This window comes from Mobula birostris, chromosome 6 (assembly GCF_030028105.1).
Source record: "Mobula birostris isolate sMobBir1 chromosome 6, sMobBir1.hap1, whole genome shotgun sequence".
NCBI classification, from domain to species: Eukaryota; Metazoa; Chordata; class Chondrichthyes; order Myliobatiformes; family Myliobatidae; genus Mobula; species Mobula birostris.
This window is the reverse complement of record NC_092375.1, coordinates 100,080,899-100,104,463: the sequence shown is the minus strand read 5'-3', so window position 1 is coordinate 100,104,463 and position 23,565 is coordinate 100,080,899. Positions and strand designations below refer to the sequence as shown.

The 23,565-nt window shown below is 44.4% G+C and overlaps 1 protein-coding gene across 5 annotated transcripts in view; it reads right to left on the bottom strand.

The window, feature by feature from the left end:
- Positions 1-23,565, bottom strand: part of hspbap1 (hspb associated protein 1) — a 327,701-nt gene that overhangs the window by 298,299 nt on the left and 5,837 nt on the right. For 3 of the 5 annotated variants that reach the window (XM_072260937.1, XM_072260936.1, XM_072260932.1), the window contains exon 2: positions 9,522-9,697. In XM_072260937.1, coding sequence (XP_072117038.1) covers positions 9,522-9,627 — 106 coding nt within the window. In that variant the 5' untranslated portion in view covers positions 9,628-9,697. Of the gene's footprint in view, positions 1-9,521; positions 9,702-23,565 lie in introns of all 5 variants that reach the window. The other 2 variants (XM_072260933.1, XM_072260938.1) reach the window with 1 other exon arrangement.

The window sequence follows — 23,565 nt, the reverse complement described above, 5'->3', positions numbered from 1 at the left end:
ACACAAGGCATTCCCTTTCCAACATTCGTTTTTTTTTAAATGCTGTGGCTCGCTTTTCAACTGCTTGCTGGAAATTAGGGCGCCACCGCCACCAAGACATTCATCATTCCCTCCTTGCCCAAGTGTGTACAATTATTTACATAATCTATCAAGATAGATAAGAACACAGAGGGAACACAAACCTGTCCCACAGCGGTCACCCATAAATTGGTCTGAGGTTCAAGGTGGCAACCCATTTGGGACCATAGTTTATGCTCTCCTTCAGGGGCATGTCCCTGGAATTTATGTATTTTCCCTCCTATCTGGCATACCCATCCTTAGGTTTTGTCTAATAAGAACTTGTTGTTTTCCCAAGGGGACTAAGAGTGTGGGGTCCAAAGCTGTTTTTTTTTTCTCTGCGGCACCAGCCCGAGCATTACCCTTAAATACCTCATCAGATTCCCTAGTATGGGCTGCACATCTAATAATAGCCAAAACACGAGGTAGCTGTAGAGCGGTGAGTAAGTTGTTTACAAAGGTAGCATTACTTATGGGGGGGAGGGGGGCAGAGGAAGTCAGGAATTTCCAAAGTTCTGTAGTCAGGGCATAAAGGGAGTCTATGTAAAAGTCCTCACTTTAATCTGTTTGAGATTTCTTTTCCACTGGCTTCTTCATTTAAAAATTCGAAATGTTAATCAAAGAGGATTCTAGCTTAGGCTTGTACTTTTGGCTCCTCCACTGAAGCCCTCATTCAGGCTCTTTTTATTTTGTTCCAAACAGTTGCGGACTCCCTCTTCAAAGTCACCTTCATTTACGACTTTGCGTTTTTTTTTTAAAAGGTCTTCTACAAAGAATTGGTTCTGCGGTGGATTCTTCAAAGTCAGAACTGAGTACGCTGTTAGACTGTACTTTAGTCTGTTGCTAGGGTACAGGCATGAGTCAGAGCAAGTAGCTCAGCATTCTGGGCAGAGACAGCTGCTGCAAAGGAGACTTGCTCAATTACTTCACTGTTGTACTTATCGCATAGCCAGAACATCGTTTTCCTGCTGGATCTACAAAAGAGCTTCCATCCTCATAAAACGTTGCCTGGCCTCGGGCTTGAGGGGTTATTGCGGAAGGGATGGGAGAGCCCGTCCTTCTTTCACGGTGATCCAGACCGGGGGGGGGGGGGGGGAGAGAGCGGTTGGCGTGATGGACTTCATGGCCTGGAATTGCCCAGAGATGTGGTACAACGTCTTGGGTTCGGTCAACATTAAAAGAGAGTCTTACCAGATGTCCTGTCTTCACCTTTGACTCCTTCCAGTATCAGAGTTGGCCTGCGGCCAAGTCTTGCCAGTCTCCCGCGATGCTGGAGGTTTGTTTCATCAGGGTGCAGGCAAGGAAACCAGGCTATTTGGCTTGAACTCAGGGCAAAGTCTAAAGGTGGTATGCGGAACCACCAATCCTGTCTGTCGCCAATGGAAATCCGGAACTTCAGCCAGTAATGCACTGCCCTCTCTTCTTTTAATCTCTCCAATCACCATGACTGGGAACTTCTGTCCCTCGAGGGGTGTATAATACTGGCTTTCCTCAGTTGATCATATGATCAGTAGGATCATAGCACAGAGTCACATGAGGGTCTGCCTCTGGCAGAGGGGGTTCAAATGTAGTGGAGTCCAAATTAAGTGCCCACCACTGGGGGGGGGGGGGTCGGTTGTTCGCTCTTCCCAGGGGGATACCCTTGTCCGTGCATAGAATCTTGACTTCCAACAGACAGAGCAAGTCTCACTCTGCTAGATTACACCCGAGACTGGTGGTGACTGTAAATGAAACCTCACGCTGGGTCCTCTGGAATTCCACCAGCAGTGGCTGGGTACGTGAATACGTACGTTCCATGCCTTCAAACCCACAGTGATTGTAGCATCTGATAGCCAGTATCCCTTTTCCTATACCATCATAAACGGAGTTAGAATTGCAGCATCTTGCAATATTACATTGGGCTCTTCCTGAGGGATGGTACTCACGGTAGGAAGCATCCTTCTTCCTGCTGAACATATTCCCCTTTAATGTTAGTTCCCTTCGGGGTTGATCAGGATTCGAAAGCTGGATCCCAGTAATATGTCAAAGCTCGTCGCATTCGATTTCGGTCATTGTCAGGCCAATCCATATTATTAGTTTTAATACTGTTGCCTAACTTAGTTGGTAAGCACTTGAGCAGTAGGGCATTAAACTGGGGGAGCAGATTCCCATTATTAGTGCTGTAGCAGGCCATAAATCGCTCCCAATAGTCTGGTCCCGATTTCCCAGGCTTAGGTTTGCATTCAAGTACTTTAGTGATATTTACAGGTTGTTGGAGAGCCTTCTCCAAGGCTTGAATAATCCGTCTGTCTGTTCATTCTCATTATGGATTCCCACCGGTAACTCCTGATAGGTTTGGTATCTTCCATTTCTGCCAGTCATCAGATGAGAGAATCATGCAGCAAAAACCAAATAAATCTTGTGGGGTCGCATTATACATTTGTATAGTACTGCGGACATACTAAGCAAACTGTGCTGGTTTTTCTTTTCTGTCGGGGGCCTGATTAATTATTATTACCTTCTCTTGAGCCTTCCAGGGTACATACGAGAGTTACTGAGGGCTGTCCCTCCTCGGCTGCTCGTGGACTGGGCAGCATTTGGGTAGGCAATTGTCTCTGTGGAGTCCTTAACTCTGCGTTTTTTTTTGATTCTTCCCTCTCTGTCTCGGGATAATCCCTGGTATTCCCTTTCTGGATCTCAGGGTATAGGGAGCCTTCCCTTCCCTGCCGCTGCTGTTTTACCCAAGTGGCCACCGTATCTGAATACTGGGAGGATTTGGGTTTGGAGGCACTGGGTGCATTCAGCCTCTGGTAAGGTGGGGGATAAGGTGGGTGTCCAATCCTCATCGCGGTCACTGTCCTTAAACAGGGTCGGTATGCCAGATATGGGTTCGGGATCCCCTATTGGCCCTAGATCTTCATGCGCGGCACTGCCGATTTTAACCCTTCCTGTCTGCCATATCTGCTTTTGCCTGTGTTCTTTGTTTCTCGATCTTTCTTTCTTCTCCCTTCTACCCATTAGCACTCCGCCTGCAGTATCTTCCAACTCTTGGGAGTCCCTTCTGCTGTACGTACCTCTATCCTTTTATCATATGCATTATTCCTCCAGCTGGCCAGTAAGGTACCATTCCATTTAGTATAGGCTCTATCTTTCCATTCTTTAATCAATAATTTCCACTTTTTACTGCAATTCTTTTCCCAAATTAAATTTACTGCTCGTTTCCCCTGGTGGCCACACTGTTTCCCTAGTTTCTTTGTTACCGCTGCACTTAACATCCAGAGGTCCTTTTCTTATCCGGTATTCATTCACACATAGCTGTATCAAGGGCCTGTCCCATTATTGCCCTTATCAGTTGTTCTTAGTTATCAAGTCAAGTCAAGTATATAGCACATTTAAAAACAATCCACATTGACCAAAGTGCTGTACAAAGTAAAGCAAGTAGCCAAAATCACAAATACGCAAAACACAGACAAGCCAACGAGGTAAACAGCTTATAGACACAAAATACACAACGCAAGGGCCTAGGCACAAGCCACTTGTGAGAAATTTAGCCAGCCTGCCTCCTCCTTAATTAATTTCAACCGGCCATATTATCAGGAGGCAGCTGATATGGTCAAATCCGTCAGGTAGCAGTGGCCGCCTCTCCTAACTAGGGCCCCCAGCCCGACTCTTTCCTTAGGGACAATGCTCCCCCTTTGGTCCCCACCTGGCACTCAGCTCTCACCTGTGGCTCCCCGTAGCTGTTTGCATGCGACAGCGGCCACACCCCGGGCAACAGCTTCGACAAGCCGGCTAAACCAGGTGAGGGTAGACAACGGGTCCCAAACCCTCGGTGAGAAAGGGAGTTGTCTATCCCAGCATGTGAAGACAGACTCCGGCGGATTGAGCGGACGAGACCAATGGAAGGTCCAACGGTCAAGAAGGCGGTCTCTGCAAGCGTCGTGGAACGTGTAGAGCAGAACAAGACACAGAAGATGACCTGGTCATCCACTGCGCCTAGTCCCATCTCCAGCCGTCTAGACTCTGTCTTGCCACTGGATCCAGATGGGAATTGGGAAGAGAGAGTGAGGCTGACGCTGCGCAACTCTTCCTCACTTAAATCCAAATCATGCGCTAGTCTCGACACCATCATTATGGTGTCGAGGTCCTCATCGACGCCAACGATGGAACAACTTAGGGACAATATAGAATACCCAGTGTCACCCGCAGCCTTTAATTCTCACAAAAACTGCTAGCCTATTTTCCATTAATACTCACCAAAAAAAACAACTCTCACATACTCTGGAGGCCTTTTCTCCTTTATCCTGAACTTGTCTCATTAAATTTCGACCGGTCATATTTCTGCTGCCAAGGTGAGAATTTTACCGGGCTGCCAGTCTCATATTATTTACAAATTTCAACCAGCCATATCTTGAGACATGCGCAACCCCTTTTCCAAATCATCAAATTTCAACCGGCCATACCCTGTCACCCGCAGCAATGTAAAAGAGACAACTGCTTACCTTAAATTCTGTATCCAAACGGGTCCTCTGATCCCGTCAAGGTACCAGTCTCAATGGGCGAGGGGCAAAAATGCTCCGTTGGACACAAGGAGTAGCCACAGGTAAACTACCTCGGGGCATCCGCTACTCAATTGTGTTTGATTCAAGCCCCCTGTCACTTACTCAGCCCAAAGAAGCGTTCCTTATATTGATGTTCACTCGCCGGCTGAGCTCGAAGAAATAAATGGGTGAAAAGATAAGTAACGATCTTTTTGTGCTGTCGTTATTTGATCCAGCAAATTTACGTTTACATTTGGTGCCATGACTCAGATCCCAACATAGGGAATGTCTCTTTGGGCTGAGTAAGTGACAGGGGGCTTGAATCAAACACAATTGAGTAGCGGGTGCCCCAAGGTAGTTTACCTCTGGCTACTCCTTGTGTCCGACTGAGCATTTTTGCCCCTCACCCATTGAGACTGGTACCTTGACGGGATCAGAGGACCCGTTTGGATACAGAATTTATGCTTTAATTAAGAAAGGAACGTCCTGTCAAATTTCCATCAGGTACTGCCTTTTGTCAAAACTAAAAAGTGTGAAAAGCCAGGAGGTACCTTTTGTGGATCTGGGCGAACTCTAATCCTTATCTTGCTCCAAAGAAAGCAGCTGTGAGACATTATTCAATCCCACTGCAGTCACCAACAAAATACACAGACATAGTCAGTACTTAATCCATTGTTTACAGGAATCTGAGAATCCCCCATTCCCTTAAACTTTATCAATGTTAACTCCTTCATTCCTGGAATTATCCTCGTGAACCTCCTCTGGACTCTCTCCAATAACACATCCTTTCTGAGATATAGGGCCCAAAACTGTTGACAATACTCCAAGTGCAGCCTGACGAGATAATTATAAAGCCTCAGCATTATCTGCTTGCTTTTATATTCTATTCCCCTTGAAATAAATGCAACACTGCATTTGCTTTTTTTTCTACCTCAGATTCAACCTATAAATTAACCTTCTGGGAGTCTTGCAGAAGGACTTCTAAGCCCCTCTACAACTCTGATGCTTGGACCACCTCCCCATTTAGATAATAGTCTGGACTACTGCACCTTTTACCAAAGTGCATTATCATACATTTCCAAATACTGTATTCTATCTGCCACATTTTTGCCCATTCTTCCAATTTGCTTCCTCAGCACTACCTACTCCTCCACCTATCTTCATATCATCCACAAACTTTGCCACAAAGCCATCAATTCCATTATCCAAATCATTGAGAAGCAATATAAAAAGCAGAAATGTGAACAATGTGAAAAAATACTGAGCCCTGAGGAACGCCACTAGTCACTGGCAGCTAACCAGAAAAGGCCCCCTTTATTCCCACTCACTGCCTCCTGCCTGTCAGCCATTCCTCTATCCAGGTCAGTATTCTTCCTGTAATGGCATAGGATTTTATCTTGAGTATATGCGGCGCCTTATCAAATGCCTTTTGAAAATACAAGTACATGACATCTACCGCCTCTCCTTTCTCCACCCTGTTTGTTACTTCTTCAAAGAACTCTAACAGATTTTTCAAGCAAGATTTCCCTTCATAGAAACCATGCTGACTTTGACCTATTTTATCATTAGTCTCCAAGTACCCTGAAACATCATCCTTAATAATAGATTCCCAACCACTGCAACTGGCCTATAATTTCCTTTCTTCTGCCTTCCTCCCTTCTTAAAGAACTTCTCCCTAGTGATAGCAATGTCACACACTTCTGAACTTCCTTAGCTCTAGCCACATTGATTCAACACCTTTCGACCCTCTATCACCTTTTTCTAATGATTTGGTTTCATTTTTTTACCAACAGAGCCATGCCATCCCTCTACCTACGTTGAGCTCTTAGCCACAGTCTTCTTTCAGCCATGATTTAGTGATGCCCACAATGTCATACATGCCTATCTGTATCTGTGCTACAAGTTCATCTACCTTATTCCATATACTGCACACATACAAATAGAACATCTTCAGTCTTGTATTCATCCTTTTGGATTTCATCCACCTTTTACATGTCAACTCACTCTCTGTTGACTGCAATTTTCCCTATCATCAGCCTCCTTTCTAGCAGTCTCACAACACACTCCCCACTGTTTGTAAACCAACTACCTCATCCTCAGCACTATCACTCCAGTTCCCATTCCACTGCCAGATTAGTTTAAACTTTCCCAAACAATTTTACGTATCTCAGACAACAAGAATATTTGTATATGTGTAGCATAGTCCCATCATTCATTGTGTATGTCCCAGCCATATTAACTCTCTACAAATACACCAGCTTTTGTTCTTCAGGATTAAATTCCTTCTGTCATTTCTCTGCCCATCTTAATCTCACTTGGAACTGTCGATATAAAAACTGCTATCCCACAATGGAAAACAATTTCCACTCATTAAAATAAAGGTCAGGGCCAACTTGGACAGATCCAGCAGCAAAGAGAGCCAAATTTTCTTTGGGAATACAGACAAAGGGACTGGAGAGGCAGGAGATAGCTAGCTCAAAATACATGATAATGGAGTACTTTATCCAAGAAGGGAAAAGTACCTTCTTCAGGTCTGTTTCACCGTCAACAATGATCTTTCTATCATTTCAGAGACAGCCCTCTGGGGTAAGTGAGTATCTCATAATACTCCAATATTGCTATCATGAACACACACACACTCCAACCTTGGAAAATACAGATGAGTTCTACTCCTGATGCTGAAAAATCTAACCCATGTCTTACAGTGTCCAAGAGCCTCCTGGGCTACTTCAATGCCAAGGTCAAAAAAGCTACAAATTTCTGGAAAGTATAACTGGCAAGGATAGATTAGGAATTACTGGTACTAGTAATTATATTATCCAAGACACATCACAGAGACATCGTCATCACCTGCACCACAATGGCAATATGGCTGAGTATCACCCAAAACCATGGACTGGTGTGGAAATACAAAAGCCCCCTCCATTACTTAGGCTCATGAACTGTGTCAGCAACAGATACAATACAGCAAGGTCTCAGCCTTTTATTTATTAATTTAGAGATATACTGCGGAAACAGGCCCTTCTGGCCCAACGCACCCGTGTCGCCCAATTAGTGATAGAGTCATAGAAACAAGGAACACTAGCACAGAAACTCTCCCTTCTGCCCATCTAGGGTCTGATTAGGAACAGTCAACATGGATTTGTGCATGGAAAGTCATGTTTGACAAATCTTACTGAATTTTTTGAAGAGGTTACTAGGAAAGTTGACAAGGGTAAAGCGGTGGATGTTGTCTATCTGGACTTCAGTAAGGCCTTTGACAAGGTTCCACACGGAAGATTAGTTAGGAAGGTTCAATCGTTAGGCATTAATATTGAAGTAGTAAAATGGATTCAGCAGTGGCTGGATGGGAGACACCAGAGAGTAGTGGTGGATAACTGTTTGTCAGATTGGAGGCCAGTGACTAGTGGTGTGCCTCAGGGATCTGTACTGGGTCCAATGTAGCTTGTCATATATATTAATGATCTGGATGATGGGGTGGTAAATTGAATTAGTAAGTATGCAGATGATACTAAGATAGGTGGAGTTGTGGATAATGAAGTAGGTTTTCAAAGCTTGCAGAGAGATTTAGGCCAGTTAGAAGAGTGGGCTGAAAGATGGCAGATGGAGTTTAATGCTGATAAATGTGAGGTGCTACATTTTGGTAGGACTGTCAAAATAGGACGTACATGGTAAATGGTAGGGCATTGAAGAATGCAGCAGAACAGAGGGATCTAGGAATAATGGTGCATAGTTCCCTGAAGGTGGAATCTTATGTGGATAGGGTGGTGAAGAAAGCTTTTTGTATGCTGGCCTTTATTAATCAGAGCATTGAGTATAGGAGTTGGGATGTAATGTTGAAATTGTACAAGGCATTGGTGAGGCCAAATTTGGAGTACTGTGTACAGTTCTGGTCACCGAATTATAGGAAAGATTTCAACAAGATTGAAAGAGTACAGAGAAGATTTACTAGAATGTTACCTGGGTTTCATCTCCTAAGTTACAGAGAAAGGTTGAACAAGTTGGGTCTTTATCCTTTGGAGTGTAGAAGGTTGAGGGGGGACTTGATAGAGGTATTTAAAATTATGAGGAGGATAGATAGACGTGGATAGGCTTTTTCCATTGAGATTGGAGGAGATTCAAACAAGAGGACATGAGTTGAGAGTTAAAGGGCAAAAGTTTAGGGGTAACATGAGGAGGAACTTCTTTACTCAGAGAGTGGTAGCTGTGTGGAACGAGCTTCCAGCAAAAGTGGTTGAGGCAGGTTCGATGTTGTCATTTAAAGTTAAATTGGATAGCTATATGGACAGGAAAGGAATGGAGGGTTATGGGCTGAGTGCAGGTCAGTGGGACTAGGTGAGAGTAAGAGTTCGGCACGGACTAGAAGGGCCGAGATGGCCTGTTTCCGTGCTGTAATTGTTATATGGTCAATATCGAACTAGTATTCTGCTTAGCACATCAATGTGCACCTGGACCATAGCACTCCATATCCCTCCTATCCATGTACCTACCTAAATTTCTCCTACACCACGTGACCAATTAACCACTAATCCATACAGCTTTGGAATGTGGGAGGAAATCGGAGCACCCGGAGGAAACCCATGTGGTCATGGGGAGAAGGTACAAACTGCTTACAGATTGTGGCAGAATGGAACTTGGGCGGCTGCTGCTGTAATAGCGTTACACTAACTGCTATGCTACCATGCTGCTTTTCCCAGACTGTGCTTCACAGGCTTCATGACCCAAGCAACAAAACCATACATCTAGACAACCATGAAAAGACCTTTGGCTCTTTACCAAAAGTATATTCCGATTAGTTTGATGAGAATGATTAGGTCTTAGCCAGAAATGTCAATTCTTTATTCATTTCCATAGATTCTGCCTGACCTGTTGAGTTTCTCCAGCAGTTTTAGAAAACAAGGCATTGCCAGCTCTGGAAACAATGCCAATCAGATATACTCTTACCTTTACTCATCTTCCTTTTGCCAATTCTGAAAGTTAATTCTTTTCCATTAAGCAGCTGTGATAGATTTTCTATAGTCCATCTCATCGCTGGCCAGTCAGAAACCATGTTAAGAAACACTACAGGTTTTTGCAGCGATTCAATGATCGTCCTAACCTCCTCAGCGTTAAACGGCTTACTGTCTAGAAGAAAGAATGAAAAAAAAGTTTTGGTATTCCACATTTAAAAACACATAGAAACATAGAAAACCTACAGCACAATACACACCCTTCAGCCCACAAAGTTGTGCCGTACATGTCCCTACCTTAGAAATTACTGGGGTTACCCATAGCCCTCTATTTTTCTAAGCTCCATGTACCTATCCAAAAGTCTCTTAAAAGACCCTATCGTATCTGCCTCCACCACCGTCACCGGCAGCCCATTCCACGCACTCACCACTCTCTGAGTAAAAAACCTACCCCTGACATCTCCTCTGTACCTACTCCCAGGCACCTTAAACCTGTGCCCTCTTGTGGCAGTCATTTCAGCCCTGGGAAAAAGCCTCTGACTATCCACACAATCAATGCTTCTCATCATCTTATACACCTCTATCAGGTCACCTCTCATCCTCTGTCTCTCCACGGAGAAAAGGCCGAGTTCACTCAACCTGTTTTCATAGTCATACTTTATTGGTCCCGGGGGAAATTGTTTTTTTGTTACAGTTGCACCATAAATAATTAAATAGTAATATGTAAATTATGGCAGGAAATAAGGCATGCTCTCCAATCCATAACAAATTTTTAAAAACAGCTTCTTGAAATATTTGCTCCCTTGTAAAATGTTTCCACATTTCTTTCTAGCATATTGACAATCCTCCAAATTGAATTTTTATCACACTGATGGCAATACCTTTAGCTGTCTTTGCTCCAATATCTGAAATTTCCTTCATAGTTGTAGAATACTCCTTCTGGTGCTACTTGGACACGTCTTCAGTGATGAACCCGGGGTCATAGGGTGTTTCAGGTCTTTAATCATCAGACAACCTCGACCGGGCGATCCAGCCTTGGGTGATTAGCCCCCGACTTGTGTCCAAGTGGCGCATTAATCCACGGATCCCCCGTTCGGATCCACAGTCACCGTGAGGCCTTTTCAGCAGCCTCCAGAATGTTCTTGGTGGCTCTTCTGCACTGAAGTCCTTTAACTCTAAGGAGTTTTAGAGTCCGCTGTAATGAATGGCCAGCAAGGCCTTGGCACCCAACTTCAACTGGCTCACAGCGAGCTCTCCAGCCATTGCTCCAGCATTCTGCAACAAGATTTGTGTATCTAGCTCTCTTGCGCTCGTTGGCCTCTTCAATCCAGTCTTCCCGGGGACAGTAAGTTCCAGCAGGACCACCTGCTTTGTAGACTCCAATATTAACACCATGTCCGGGTGGAGCGAAGTGGCTGCGATGTTCTCTGGGAACCTGAGCTGCCTCCTTAGGTCGACTTGGGCCTGCCAGTCTCATGCAGTGGCAAGAAGCCCTCCTGAGGAGCTAGGTCAATGTTGAGCCTTCTCTTCTACTCTAATGAAGGTGATGGACTGTTTGGGAGCGTGCTGATTTTTGCCATCTTGAATCGCTGTGCTGATTGCATCCACCACAGACCTTAGGACTTGGTCATGGCGCAAGCAGTATCGCCCTTCCCCCAACACCTTCGAGCAGCAACTTAGTATATGCTCCAAGGTGCCCCTCTTATGGCACAGTTGGCATGCTGGAGTGTTTGCCATGCCCCACCTGTGCAGGTTGGCTGGGTTTGGGACAACGTCATAGACTGATTGGATGAGAAACTTATGTGCAATGTTTCGGCTCTCCAGAGCTCTGTCCAGGTGAACTTGCAAGGTTCCGCATGCTCCCATCTAGTCCAGGCGCCTTGTTTGTACATGCCGACCATCTTGCTGTATCATTCTTCCTCCACTTCTGCTCTTATCTCGTTCTGAACCAGTTGCCGCTTCTCCTTTCCACGGGTTTTGTCGTAGCGTGGTTTGGGAAAACTGCCCAGTCCTGCCCGCCCCACCGCCACAGTTTCCCCCAAAATGTTGTGCCGCAGCCGTGCCTCCCCTCTGTCGACACCTTCCTGCGCCTGCCACTTCCTTCCGGTCTTTATGCGGATTCCTGCCGAAATGACTTTAACATCAGAGGAGTCTCGGTATATCATAACCTCCCTGGCTCAAGTGACTTTGAATTCCTGATAGACCGCTGATGGGGAGCCCAATCTCTCCATCTCTTCCTTTGAAGTTTCTTTGAACCTAGTTAGTTAATCAAGCTTTCCATCATCTATCTTAATATCCTTTTATGAGAATTTTGTAAGATAATGCTTGGTGCATTTATATTGAAGATCGAAGAAAATGAAAATAAGTTATATGGCGATCACAACTGCATTCTCTAACATTGATAACAACAGCTGTGTTAAGGATTAGTACAGCAAAGAAACAGGCCACTTAGCCCAACTAGTCTATGCCAAACCATTTACACTGCCTACTCCCATCAACCTGCATTGGGACCATAGCCGACCATCCATGTATCTCTCCAAACTTCTCTTAAATGCTAAAAATGAGCTTGCATGCACCACTTGTGCTAGCAGCTCATTCCACAATCTTCTATCACTTGCTCTGTCTCATTCCCTAACAGCAGATGAAGAATTGCACACTTTCTCGATGGGACTTCTACGTACTGATTAAGGAAGCTTTCCTGAACAAATATGACAAACTTTGACCCGTCTGGTCCTTTTATGGTATGGGAGTCCCAGTCAACATGTGAAAAGTTAAAATTACCTTCTATAACAATCTTATATCTCCTGCAGCAGTCTGCCATCCCTCTACAAGTTTGCTCCTCTAAATCCCATGGACTGTTGAGTGGTCTATAATATAGCCCCATTAACGTGGTCATACTTTTCTTATTCCTCAGTTACACACATAAAGCCTCTCTAAACGAGTTCTGCAGTCCGTTCTGAATGAGCAATTCCGTGGCATTTTCCCTGGCTAGTAATGGCACCCACCCCTTTAATCCACCCACTCTGACCCGTCTAAAGCAACAGAACCTTGGAACATTGAGCGGACAGTCCTGCCCCTCAGGACCCAAGTCTCACTAAGGGCTACAGTATCATAATTACAGGTGTTGATCCATGCCCTGACCTCATCTGCCTTTCCTACGATACTTCTGGCATTGAAATACATGCAGCTGAGGACATTAGTTGCAGAATACTCAACCTTCTGATTCCTGTCTCTGTCTGAGGTCCAACATCTGTCTCCACAACCTTTCCACCATCTGTTCTGGCATTCTGGTTCCCGTTACCCTGCAACTCTAGCTTGAATACTATCATCTCTTCCAAAGCAAACCAAGTGGCATTCACTCCATGGCCACTTTATCAGGTACCACTTTGTTCGTTCATGCAAACATCTAATCAACCAATCGGAAGACAACAACTCAATGCAAAATAGAATGCAGTCAGTCAAGAGATTCACTTTTTTTTCCAGACCTAACATCAGAAGAAATGTGATATGACTTTGACCATGGTACCAGATGGAATGGTTTGGGTATCTCAGAAACTGCTGATCTCCCAGGATTTTCATGCACAATACTCTCTAGTGTTTACATAGAATACTGTGAAAAACAAAATAATCTGATGAATGGCAGTTCTGTGGGTGAAAACAAGTTGTTAATTAGAGAGGTTTGAAGAGAATGACCAGACTGACAGGAAGGCGACAGTAACTCAAATAACCATGTGTTACAACAGTGGTGTGCAGAATAGCATCTCCAAATGCACAACATGTTGAACCTTAAAGTGGATGAGCTGAAGCAGCAGAAGACCACAAACATACACTCAGCTGCAGGAGATACCTAATGAAGTGGCCACTGAACGTATGTGACAACAAGGTTTTGTTCCCAGATAAGTCTAATGCGTTTCATGCTCATATTGACTGACAGATATAGACAGGCACTTTAAGAACTCCCACTGTCCCCAAATACACTGTGATTTCAGTCTCTGGGGCTGGTGTGACAGCATCTTTCAGAAGAATGAACCCATGAACAATCTGGCCCAGATAACGTACCAGGCTGAGCACTGAAAATCTGCATCAATCAATTGGCTGGAGTATCTACCGACATTTTTAGATTAGATTAGATTATGAGGACACGCAGTCCTCTTTTATTGTCATTTAGTAATGCATGCATTAAGAAATGATACAATATTCCTCCGGTGTGATATCACAAAAATACAGGACAAACCAAGACTGAAAAGCTAACAAAAACCACATAATTATAACATATAGTTACAACAGTAAAACAATACCATAACTTGATGAAGAATAGGCCATGGCACAGTAAAAAAGTTCAAAGTCTCTCGAATGTCCCACAACTCACGCAGACGGGAGAAGGAAGAAAACTCTCCCTGCCATGTCCGACCACAGTCCGACTCTGAGTCGTCCGAAAACTTCGAGCCTCCGATCAGCCCTCCGACACCGAGTACCGAGCACCATCTCTATCTCTATCCGAACGTTTTGACCTCAGCCTCGGTCGCCAGCAGCAGGCAAAGCCGGGGATTTTGGGGCCTTCTCTCCGGAAGATTCTCGATCGCCCAGTAACAGTGGCAGCCAACCAGCATTTCAGAAATTCCTCCAGATGTTCCTCTGTGCTTTCACGTCTGTGTCCATCAAATCAGAATTGTCCACGGCCCGTATTTAACAGAAATGATATCATTTTCACCGGAGAGCTGCACGCGCTCGTCGCGCTGCCATCTTCTCCTCTCCTCAACCTCTCACCTCAGCACTCTAGGGTATCCAGCTGCTTCAAGAAGGCTTCAATCATACTGATACCCAGGAAGAATGTGGTAAACTGCCTCAATGACTATCGTCCAGTAGCACTTGGATCCACAGTGATGAAGTGCTTTGAGAGGTTGGTGATGAAACCTATCAACTCCTGCCTGAGAAATGAGTTAGATCTACTCCAATTTGTCTACTGTGACAACAGGTCAACAGCAGATGCCATTTCATTGGCTCTACGTTTAGCTCTAGAACATCTATACAATGAAAATACACACATCAGGATGCTCTTTATTGACTACAGCTCAGCATTCAACACCATCATCCCCTCAAAACTAACCACTAAATTCCAAGACCTCGACCCCAGTACCTCTTTGTGCATCTGGGTTCCAATTTTCACACTAGCAGTTTACAGATTGGCAACATCTCTTCTACAATCACAATCGCCATCAGCACGGATGCACCACAAGGCACTGCTCTACTCACTTTACCCTTGTGACTATGTGGCTAAGTACAGCTCCAATGCCATATTTAAGTTTGCTGATGAATCAAAGATGGGGGCAAATTGGCGTATAGGAGATTGAAAATGTGGCTGAATTGTTCCAGTGCAATAATCTCTCACTCAACGTCAGCGAAGCCAAAGAGCAAAATCTACAGGAGGAAGAAACCGGAGGTTCATAAGCTCATAGGGAATCGGAGGTGGAGAGTGCCAGTAATTGTAAATTCCTTGGCATTATCATCATCAGATAATGTTGTGAGACCAGCATGTAAATACCATCGCAAAATCTACAGGAGGAAGAAACCGGAGGTTCATAAGCTCATAGGGAATCGGAGGTGGAGAGTGCCAGTAATTGTAAATTCCTTGGCATTATCATCATCAGATAATGTTGTGAGACCAGCATGTAAATACCATCACAAAAAGGAACAATGCCTTTACTGTCTTAGAAGTTTGAGCAGTTTTGTTATGCCATCTAAAACTTCAACACACTTCTAAAGATGCACTGTGGAGAGTATCCTGACTGGTTACATCACAGCCTGGTATGGAAACACCAATGCCCAGATATGGAAAAGCCTATAAGTAGTGGATACAGCTCAGTTCATCACAGGCAAAGCCCTCCCCACCATTGAACACATCTAAAAGCAGCAATGCCACAATAAAGCAGCATCCATCATCAAAAACCCCATCATCCAGGCCATGCACTCCTCTCGCTGCTGCCATCCTGAAGGAGGAACAGGAGCCTTCAGTTCCAAACTACCAGGTTCTGGAATAGTTATTACCCTTCAACCATCAAGCTCCTGAACTAGTGTGGATAATTTCACTAACCTCAATGAATTCCACTACCTATGGTTGGGCTCACTTTCAAGGATTCTACAACTCATGTTCTCATTAATATTTATTTACTTACTTATTTGTACAGTTTGTCTTTTTTCAGATTGGTTCTTTGTAATTCTTCATTGATTCTATTGTATTTTCCTATTTTACTGAGAATGTAAGAAAATGAATCTTAAGGCCGCATATTGTGACATAAGCATATTTTGATAATAGTTTATTCAGGGTAAACCATCACTAGCTCCTGGCTCAAAGAAAGAAACAACGAGAGCATAAGAAAATAGGAGCAGAAGTAGACACCTCATCCCTCAAGCAACACACATAAAAGTTGCTGGTGAATGCAGCAGGCCAGGCAGCATCTCTAGGAAGAGGTGCAGTCGACGTTTCAGGCCGAGACCCTTCGTCGAGTCCTGACGAAGGGTCTCGGCCTGAAACGTCGACTGCACCTCTTCCTAGAGATGCTGCCTGGCCTGCTGCGTTCACCAGCAACTTTTATGTGTGTTGCTTGAATTTCCAGCATCTGCAGAATTCCTGTTGTTTGACTCATCCCTCAAGCCTTTTCTATTTCCATAGAATCACAGAGCACTGAAGTGGGCCTTCAGCTTCACCCATGAGCTCTTCAACACTTCCTCATTATTCCTGTTTTTTTTTACAATGTTCTTCTTTTACAATCATTGTAATTCTATATCTTTGCATTGTACCCTGCCACAAAACAACAGATTTATGTCATAAATTAGCGATAATAAATCTGATTTTTAACTTTAATTGCCCTCTAAAAGATTCACCATCCTTTGATTGACAAAAACTTACTTCAGACCTAAATGGCCAATCCCTTACTCTGAGATTATTACCACCCTGCACCACCTCACTTCAGTCCTCCCCACAGCTACTCCACTGAGCCCAATCATACTAAAATTTTCTAAAAATGCTAGAAATACTCTTCCACCATCAGACTTCTGAATGGACAATGAACCCATGAAAACTACATCTCTTTTTGCTATTTGCACTACTTATTTATGTACATTTTTTATTGTAAGTTTTAATAAGTTATTTATGATTTGCATTGTACAGCTGCAGCAAAGCATCAAATTTCACCACATACAGTGCTTATAAAAAGTATTCAACCCCCTTGGAAGTTTTAATGTTTTATTGTTTTACAATACTGAATCATGGTGGATTTAATTTGGCTTTTTTGACACTGATCAACAAAAAAATACTCTTTCATGTCAAAGTGAAAACAATTGATTGCATTAAGTATTCACCCCCTTTAATATACCACACCAAATCATCATTGGTACAGCCAAATGGTTTTAGAAATCACATTATTAGTGAAATGGAGATCATTGTGTGCAGTGTTTCAATTGATTGTAATAAAAATACACCTGTATCTGGAAGGTCCAACTGCTGTTGAGTCAGTTTCCTGGCAAAAACTACACCATGAAGAAAAAAGAACACTCTAAGCAACTCCATGAAAAGGTTATTGAAAAGGACAAATCAAGAGATGGATACAAGAAAATTTCCAAGTCACTGAATATCCCTTGGAATAAAATTAAGTCAATCATCAAAAAATGGAAAGAATATGGCACAGCTGTAAATTTGCTTATGCAGGCCGTCCTCAAAAGCTGAGTGACCGTGCAAGAAGGGGACGAGTGACAGGTACCACCAGGAGGCTTATGACAACTCTGAAGGAGTTACAACCTTCAGTGGCTGAGATGGGAGAGTCTGTGCGTACAACAACTGTTGCCCGGGTGCTTCACCAGTCACAGCTTTATGGGAGAGTGGCAAAGGGAAAGCCACTGTTGAAGAAAACTCATGTAATTTTGATTGGAGTTTGCCAGAAGGCATGTGGGAGACTCTGAAGTCAGCAGGAGTCAGTTCTATATTCTGATGAAGCCAAATTTAAGCTTTTTGGCCATCAGACTAAATGCCATGTTTGGTGTAAATCAAAAACACACCATGAAGCAGGGTGGTGGCTACATTATGCTGTGGGGATGCTTCACTGCAGAAGACCTGAGAAAGTTTGTGAAGGTAGAGGGTAAAACAAATGCAGCAAAATACAGGGGAATCCTGGAAGAAAACCTGATGCAGTCTGGAAGAGAACTGTGACTTGGGAGGAGATTTGTTTCCCAGCAAAACAATGATCCCGAGCATAAAGCTAAAGCTACAAAGGAATGGCTTAAAAACAACACAGTTAATGTACTGGAGTGGCCAAATTAGAGTTCAGACCTCAATCCAATTGAAAATTTTGGTGGCTGGGCTTGAAAAGGGCTATTCATTCACGATGCCCATGTAATCTGACAGAACTTGAGCAGTTTTATAACGAAGAATGGGGGAAATTGCAGTGTCCAGATGTGCAAAGCTGACAGAGACAATAGACAATAGGTGCAGGAGTAGGCCATTCAGCCCTTTGAGCCAGCACCGCCATTCACTGTGATCATGGCTGATCATCCACAATCAGTACCCCATTCCTGCCTTCTCCCTATATCCCTTGACTCCGCTATCATTAAGAGCTCTATCTCTTTCTTGAAAGCATCCAGAGAATTGGCCTCCACTGCCTTCTGAGGCAGAGCATTCCACAGATCCTCAACTCCGCTCTAAATGGCCTACTCCTTATTCTTAAATTGTGGCCTCTGGCTCTGGACTCCCCCAACATCGGGAACATGTTTCCTGCCACTAGCATGTCCAATTCCTTAATAATCTTATATGTTTCAACCAGATCCCCTCTCATCCTTCTAAATTCCAGTGTATACAACCCCAGTCACTCCAATCTTTCAACATATGACAGTCCCACCATCCCGGGAATTAACCTCGTGAACCTACAGTGCACTCCTTCAATAGCAAGAATGTCCTTCCTCAAATTTGGAGACTAAAACTGTACACAATACTCCAGGTGTGGTCTCACCAGGGCCCTGTACAACAGCAGAAGGGCCTCTTTGCTCTTATAGTCAACTCCCCTTGTTATGAAGGCCAACATGCCATTAGCTTTCTTCACTGCCTGCTGTACCTGCATGCTTACTTTCAGCGACTGATGAACAAGGATACCAAGATCTTGTGGTACTTTCCCTTTTCCTGACTTGACACCATTCAAATAGTAATCTGCCTTCCTGTTCTTGCCACCAAAGTGGATAACATCACATTTATCCACATTAAACTGCATCCGCCCACTCACCCAACCTGTCCAAGTCATCCTGCATTATCTCAACATCCTCCGCACATTTCACAATGCCACCCAGCTTTGTGTCATCTGCAAATTTGTTCATGTTACTTTCAATCCCTTCATCTAAATCATTAATGTATATTGTAAATAGCTGCGGTCCCAGCACCAAGCCTTGCGGTACCCCCCCAGTCACCACCTGCCATTCTGAAAGGGACCCATTAATCACTACTCTTTGTTTCCTGTCTGCCAACCAATTTATGATCCATGTCAGTACCCTACCCCCAATACCATGTGCTCTAATTTTGCCCACTAATCTCCTAAGTGGGACCTTATCAAAGGCTTTCTGAAAGTCCAGGTACACTACATCCACTGGCTCTCTCTTGCCATTTTCATAGTTACATCCTCAAAAAATTCCAGAAGATCAGTCAAGCATGGTTTCCCCTTGGTAAATCCATGCTGACTCGGACTGATCCTGTTACTGCTATCCAAATGTGCCGCTATTTCATTTTTTATAATTGACTCCAGCATCTTCCCCACCACTGATGTCAGGCTAACTGGTCTATAATTCCCTGTTTTCTCTCTCCCTCCTTTCTTAAAAAGTGGGATAACATTAGCTACCCTCCAGTCTTCAGGAACTGATGCCGAATCTATAGAACATTACAGAACATATAACATAGAACAGTACATTACAGGCCCTTCGGCCCACAATGTTGTGCCAACCCTCAAACCCTGCCTCCCATATAAACCCTCACCTTAAATTCCTCCATATACCTGTCTAGTAGTCTCTTAAACTTCACTAGTGTATCTACCTCCACCACTGACTCAGGCAGTGCATTCCACGCACCAACCACTGAGTAAAAAACCTTCCTTTAATATCCCCTTTGAACTTCCCACCCCTTACCTTAAAGCCATGTCCTCTTGTACTGAGCAGTGGTGCCCTGGGGAAGAGGCGCTGGCTATCCACTCTTATCTATTCCTCTTATTATCTTGTACACCTCTATCATGTCTCCTCTCATCCTCCTCCTCTCCAAAGAGTAAAGCCTTAACTCCCTTAATCTCTGATCATAATGCATACTCTCTAAACCAGGCAGCATCCTGGTAAATCTCCTCTGTACCCTTTCCAATGCTTCCACATCCTTCCTATAGTGAGGTGACCAGAACTGGACACAGTACTCCAAGTGTGGCCTAACAAGAGTTTTATAGAGCTGCATCGTTACATCGCGACTCTTAAACTCTATCCCTCGACTTATGAAAGCTAACACCCCATAAGCTTTCTTAACTACCCTATCCACCTGTGAGGCAACTTTCAGGGATCTCTGGACATGTACCCCCAAATCCCTCTGCTCCTCCACACTACCAAGTATCCTGCCATTTACTTTGTACTCTGCCTTGGAGTTTGTCCTTCCAAAATGAACCACCTCACACTTCTCCGGGTTGAACTCCATCTGCCACTTCTCAGTGCACTTCTGCATCCTATCAATATTGGAAGATAATTACCAATGCGTCCACGATTTCTAGAGCCACCTCCTTAAGTACCCAGGGGGACCATCAGACCCTGGGGATTTATCAGCCTTCATCACTCTATCCAACACCATTTTCTGCCTAATGTGAATCTCCTTCAGTTCCTCCACATCTGGGAGATTGTTTGTGTCTTCCCTAGTGAAGACAGATCCAAAGTACCTGTTCAAATCGTCTGCCATTTCCTTGTTCCTCATAATAAATTCACCTGTTTCTGTCTTCAAGGGCCCAACTTTGGTCTTAACTAATTTTTTCCCCTTCACATACCTAAAGAAGCTTTTACTCTCCTCCTTTATATTCTTGGCTAGCTTGCCTTCATATCTCATCTTTTCTCCCCATATTGCCTTTTTAGTTATCCTATACTGCTCTTTAAAAGTTTCCCAATCCTCTGGCTTCCTGCTCATCTTTGCTATGTTGTACTTCTCTTTTATTTTTATACTGTCCTTGACTTCCCTCGTAAGCCACGGTCACCCCTTACTCCCCTTAGAATCTTTCTTCCTCTTTGGAATGAACTGATCCTGCACCTTCTGTATTATTCCCAGAAATACCTGCCATTGTTGTTCCACTGTCATCCCTGCTAGGGTATCTTTCCAATCAGCTTTGGCCAGCCCCTCGCTCATGACCTATCCACACAGATTCAAAGGTGTAATTGCTGCCAAAGGTGCTTCTACTAAATACTCATCAAAGTTGTTGGTGAACGCAGCAGGCCAGGCAGCATCTCTAGGAAGAGGTATAGTCGACGTTTCGGGCCCAGACCCTTCGTCAGGGCTAACTGAAGGAAGAGCTAGTAAGAGATTTGAAAGTGGGAGGGGGAGGGGGAGATCCAAAATGATAGGAGAATACAGGAGGGGGAGGGATGGAGACAAGAGCTGGACAGGTGATTGGCAAAAGGGATATGAGAGGATCATGGGACGGGAAGCCCAGGGAGAAGGAAAAGGGGGAGGGGGGGAAAAACCCAGAGGATGGGCAAGGGGTATAGTCAGAGGGACAGAAGTTTGTCCCTGAAGGGTCTGAAACAAGAGTTGAATTCTCACTAAGACAACTTGGAAACACAAGAAACTGCACATAATCTGCAGCAACAAACAATTTGCTGGAGGAACTCAGCTGGTCAAGCAGCATCGGAGGGAGGAGAGAAACTGTCAATATTTTGGGTCAAGATCTTGCATCAGGACTGAGGGGGAAAAGGGAAGATAGTTAATATGAAGAAAGGGGGGGGTGGCCAGTAAATCATAGGTGAACTGAAAAGGGATGAAGGAAAATGAGCACAAGCATCTGGGGCTGGTAGACAGAGACAGAGGTGTGATAGTTGGAAGCAGAAACACAGAGCCAGGTGGGATGGCTAGCCATAAGCAAAAACAGAAAATGCTGGGATCTGATAAGTATGCGAGTTGTTAATGGGACAATAATCAATCTACTGCAGGAACTCATCAGGTCCAGCTGCATAAAACTTGGGGCAGAATCAAGCCATTCTGCCCATCAAGTCTGCTCTGCATTCCATCATTGCTGACTTATTATCCCCCTCAACCTCGATCTCCTACCTTCTCCCCATAACCTCTGACGTCCTCACCTATGAACATTCACCTTAAATAAACCCAATGACGTGGCCACCACAGCTGTATGTGGCAACAAATTCCAGAAACTCACCCACCCACCCTCTGGCTAAAGAAATTCCTCCTTATCTCTGTTCTAAAGGGACACTGTGCCCTCTGGTACAAAACTCCTCCAACGAAAAGAAACATTGATGATTCAGGTCAAAACCCTCTGCCAGCCTTGATCTGAAACACCGATAATTGTTTTCCTCGCAGGTGCTGCTCAACACACTTTGATCCTCCAGCAGGTTGTGCGTTGCTCCATATCACAGCATCCACAGTGCCTGATGTCTCCAACATCGAAATGTGTTCTTCATTGAGGGAAGAGTACAAGGGTAAATGCCCCTTGTCTCTTACAATAAGTGGGCACACTCTCTTTATCTCCCTCAGCCCAACTCTCCATCAGCGTTGCCAGCCATGATGGACTGGGGCAGAGGTAGATCGTAATTGATGAACTGGGAATGATAGACTAATCCACTGCAATTGGGATTTAATGATTAGATCTGATGGACTAGGATCGAGGTTGATGGAATGGGACTGGCACATTGATATTGGGATTGACTAATTCAGATTGATGTATTAGGATTAGGGTTGATGGAATAGATTTAATGCACTGACACTGGGATTGATGGAATGTGTCCCTTCTCCTCCCCTAGCCTGAGGCCTGTCCCACATCTGTTGGCAAGCCAGAATTACTTCCTGAGCAACACATACAAAATACAGGAGGAACTCAGCAAGTCAGACTCTCTTCTTCCTTAGCCCTGGAGAGCACTTCTATGCGACAGTGTAACACAGCGGTCCCCAACCACCCCAAAGCATGTGCTACCGGGCCGCGACGAAACGATATGATTTGGCGATAGGAGTCAGCTGCACCTTTCCTCATTCCCTGTCACGCACTGTTGAGCCATTACGCATGTGAGGTCATGACCCACGCGTCATCCATGTCAGCGCGGGAAGGAGATCAACTCCTCGAGCTGGGGCTGGGAGTTGGGTTGACTGGAAGCTGGCTGTGTTTTGCTTGATGCGTGAATGTGGTTTGGAACCTGTTGAGGGAAAGAGAGTGGGGAAGGAACGGGAATTGCTGGGAGGGGGTCGTGTGGGTCCGGTAATGGTGGACAAGATAAGAGGTGGGGTTGAGGGAAAGAAAGTGGAGAAGGAGAGGGATAGAGACTTGGGACCAGAGGTAGGCAGCAGGGGAGAGGTGGATTATTGTGAAGGGAGAAATAAAGGGAATGAGGAGGTAGTGAGGGGTCGGATGAATAAAAACCAAGACAAAGGGAATAAAAGAATAAGAAATGATAGTGGAGAAAGCTCTGAAAGTGAGGAAGATGAACAAGCTCAGAGAGGAGGTGTTGTCATAATTAGGTTTAATGAGAAGGCTCAGGGACATATGAAGAAAATTAACCCGTTTGTGCTAACAACAACTCTGACAAATAAGATAGGGGAAATAGTATTTGCAAAAGTCCTTAATGATGGCAACTTATTGGTAAGATGTGCGAATGAGGAACAACTTGAGAAAGCACTCAAGCTAAAAGGGATAGGAAAATGCAAGGTGGAATACACTGGGAGGGTGGGAGCACAAAATAGTGGTTGTAAAGGAGTGATCACGGGGATACCAATGAGTATAAATATGGAGGAGATAAAGAGGAATATCAAAGGAGGGAAAGTAATGAATGTT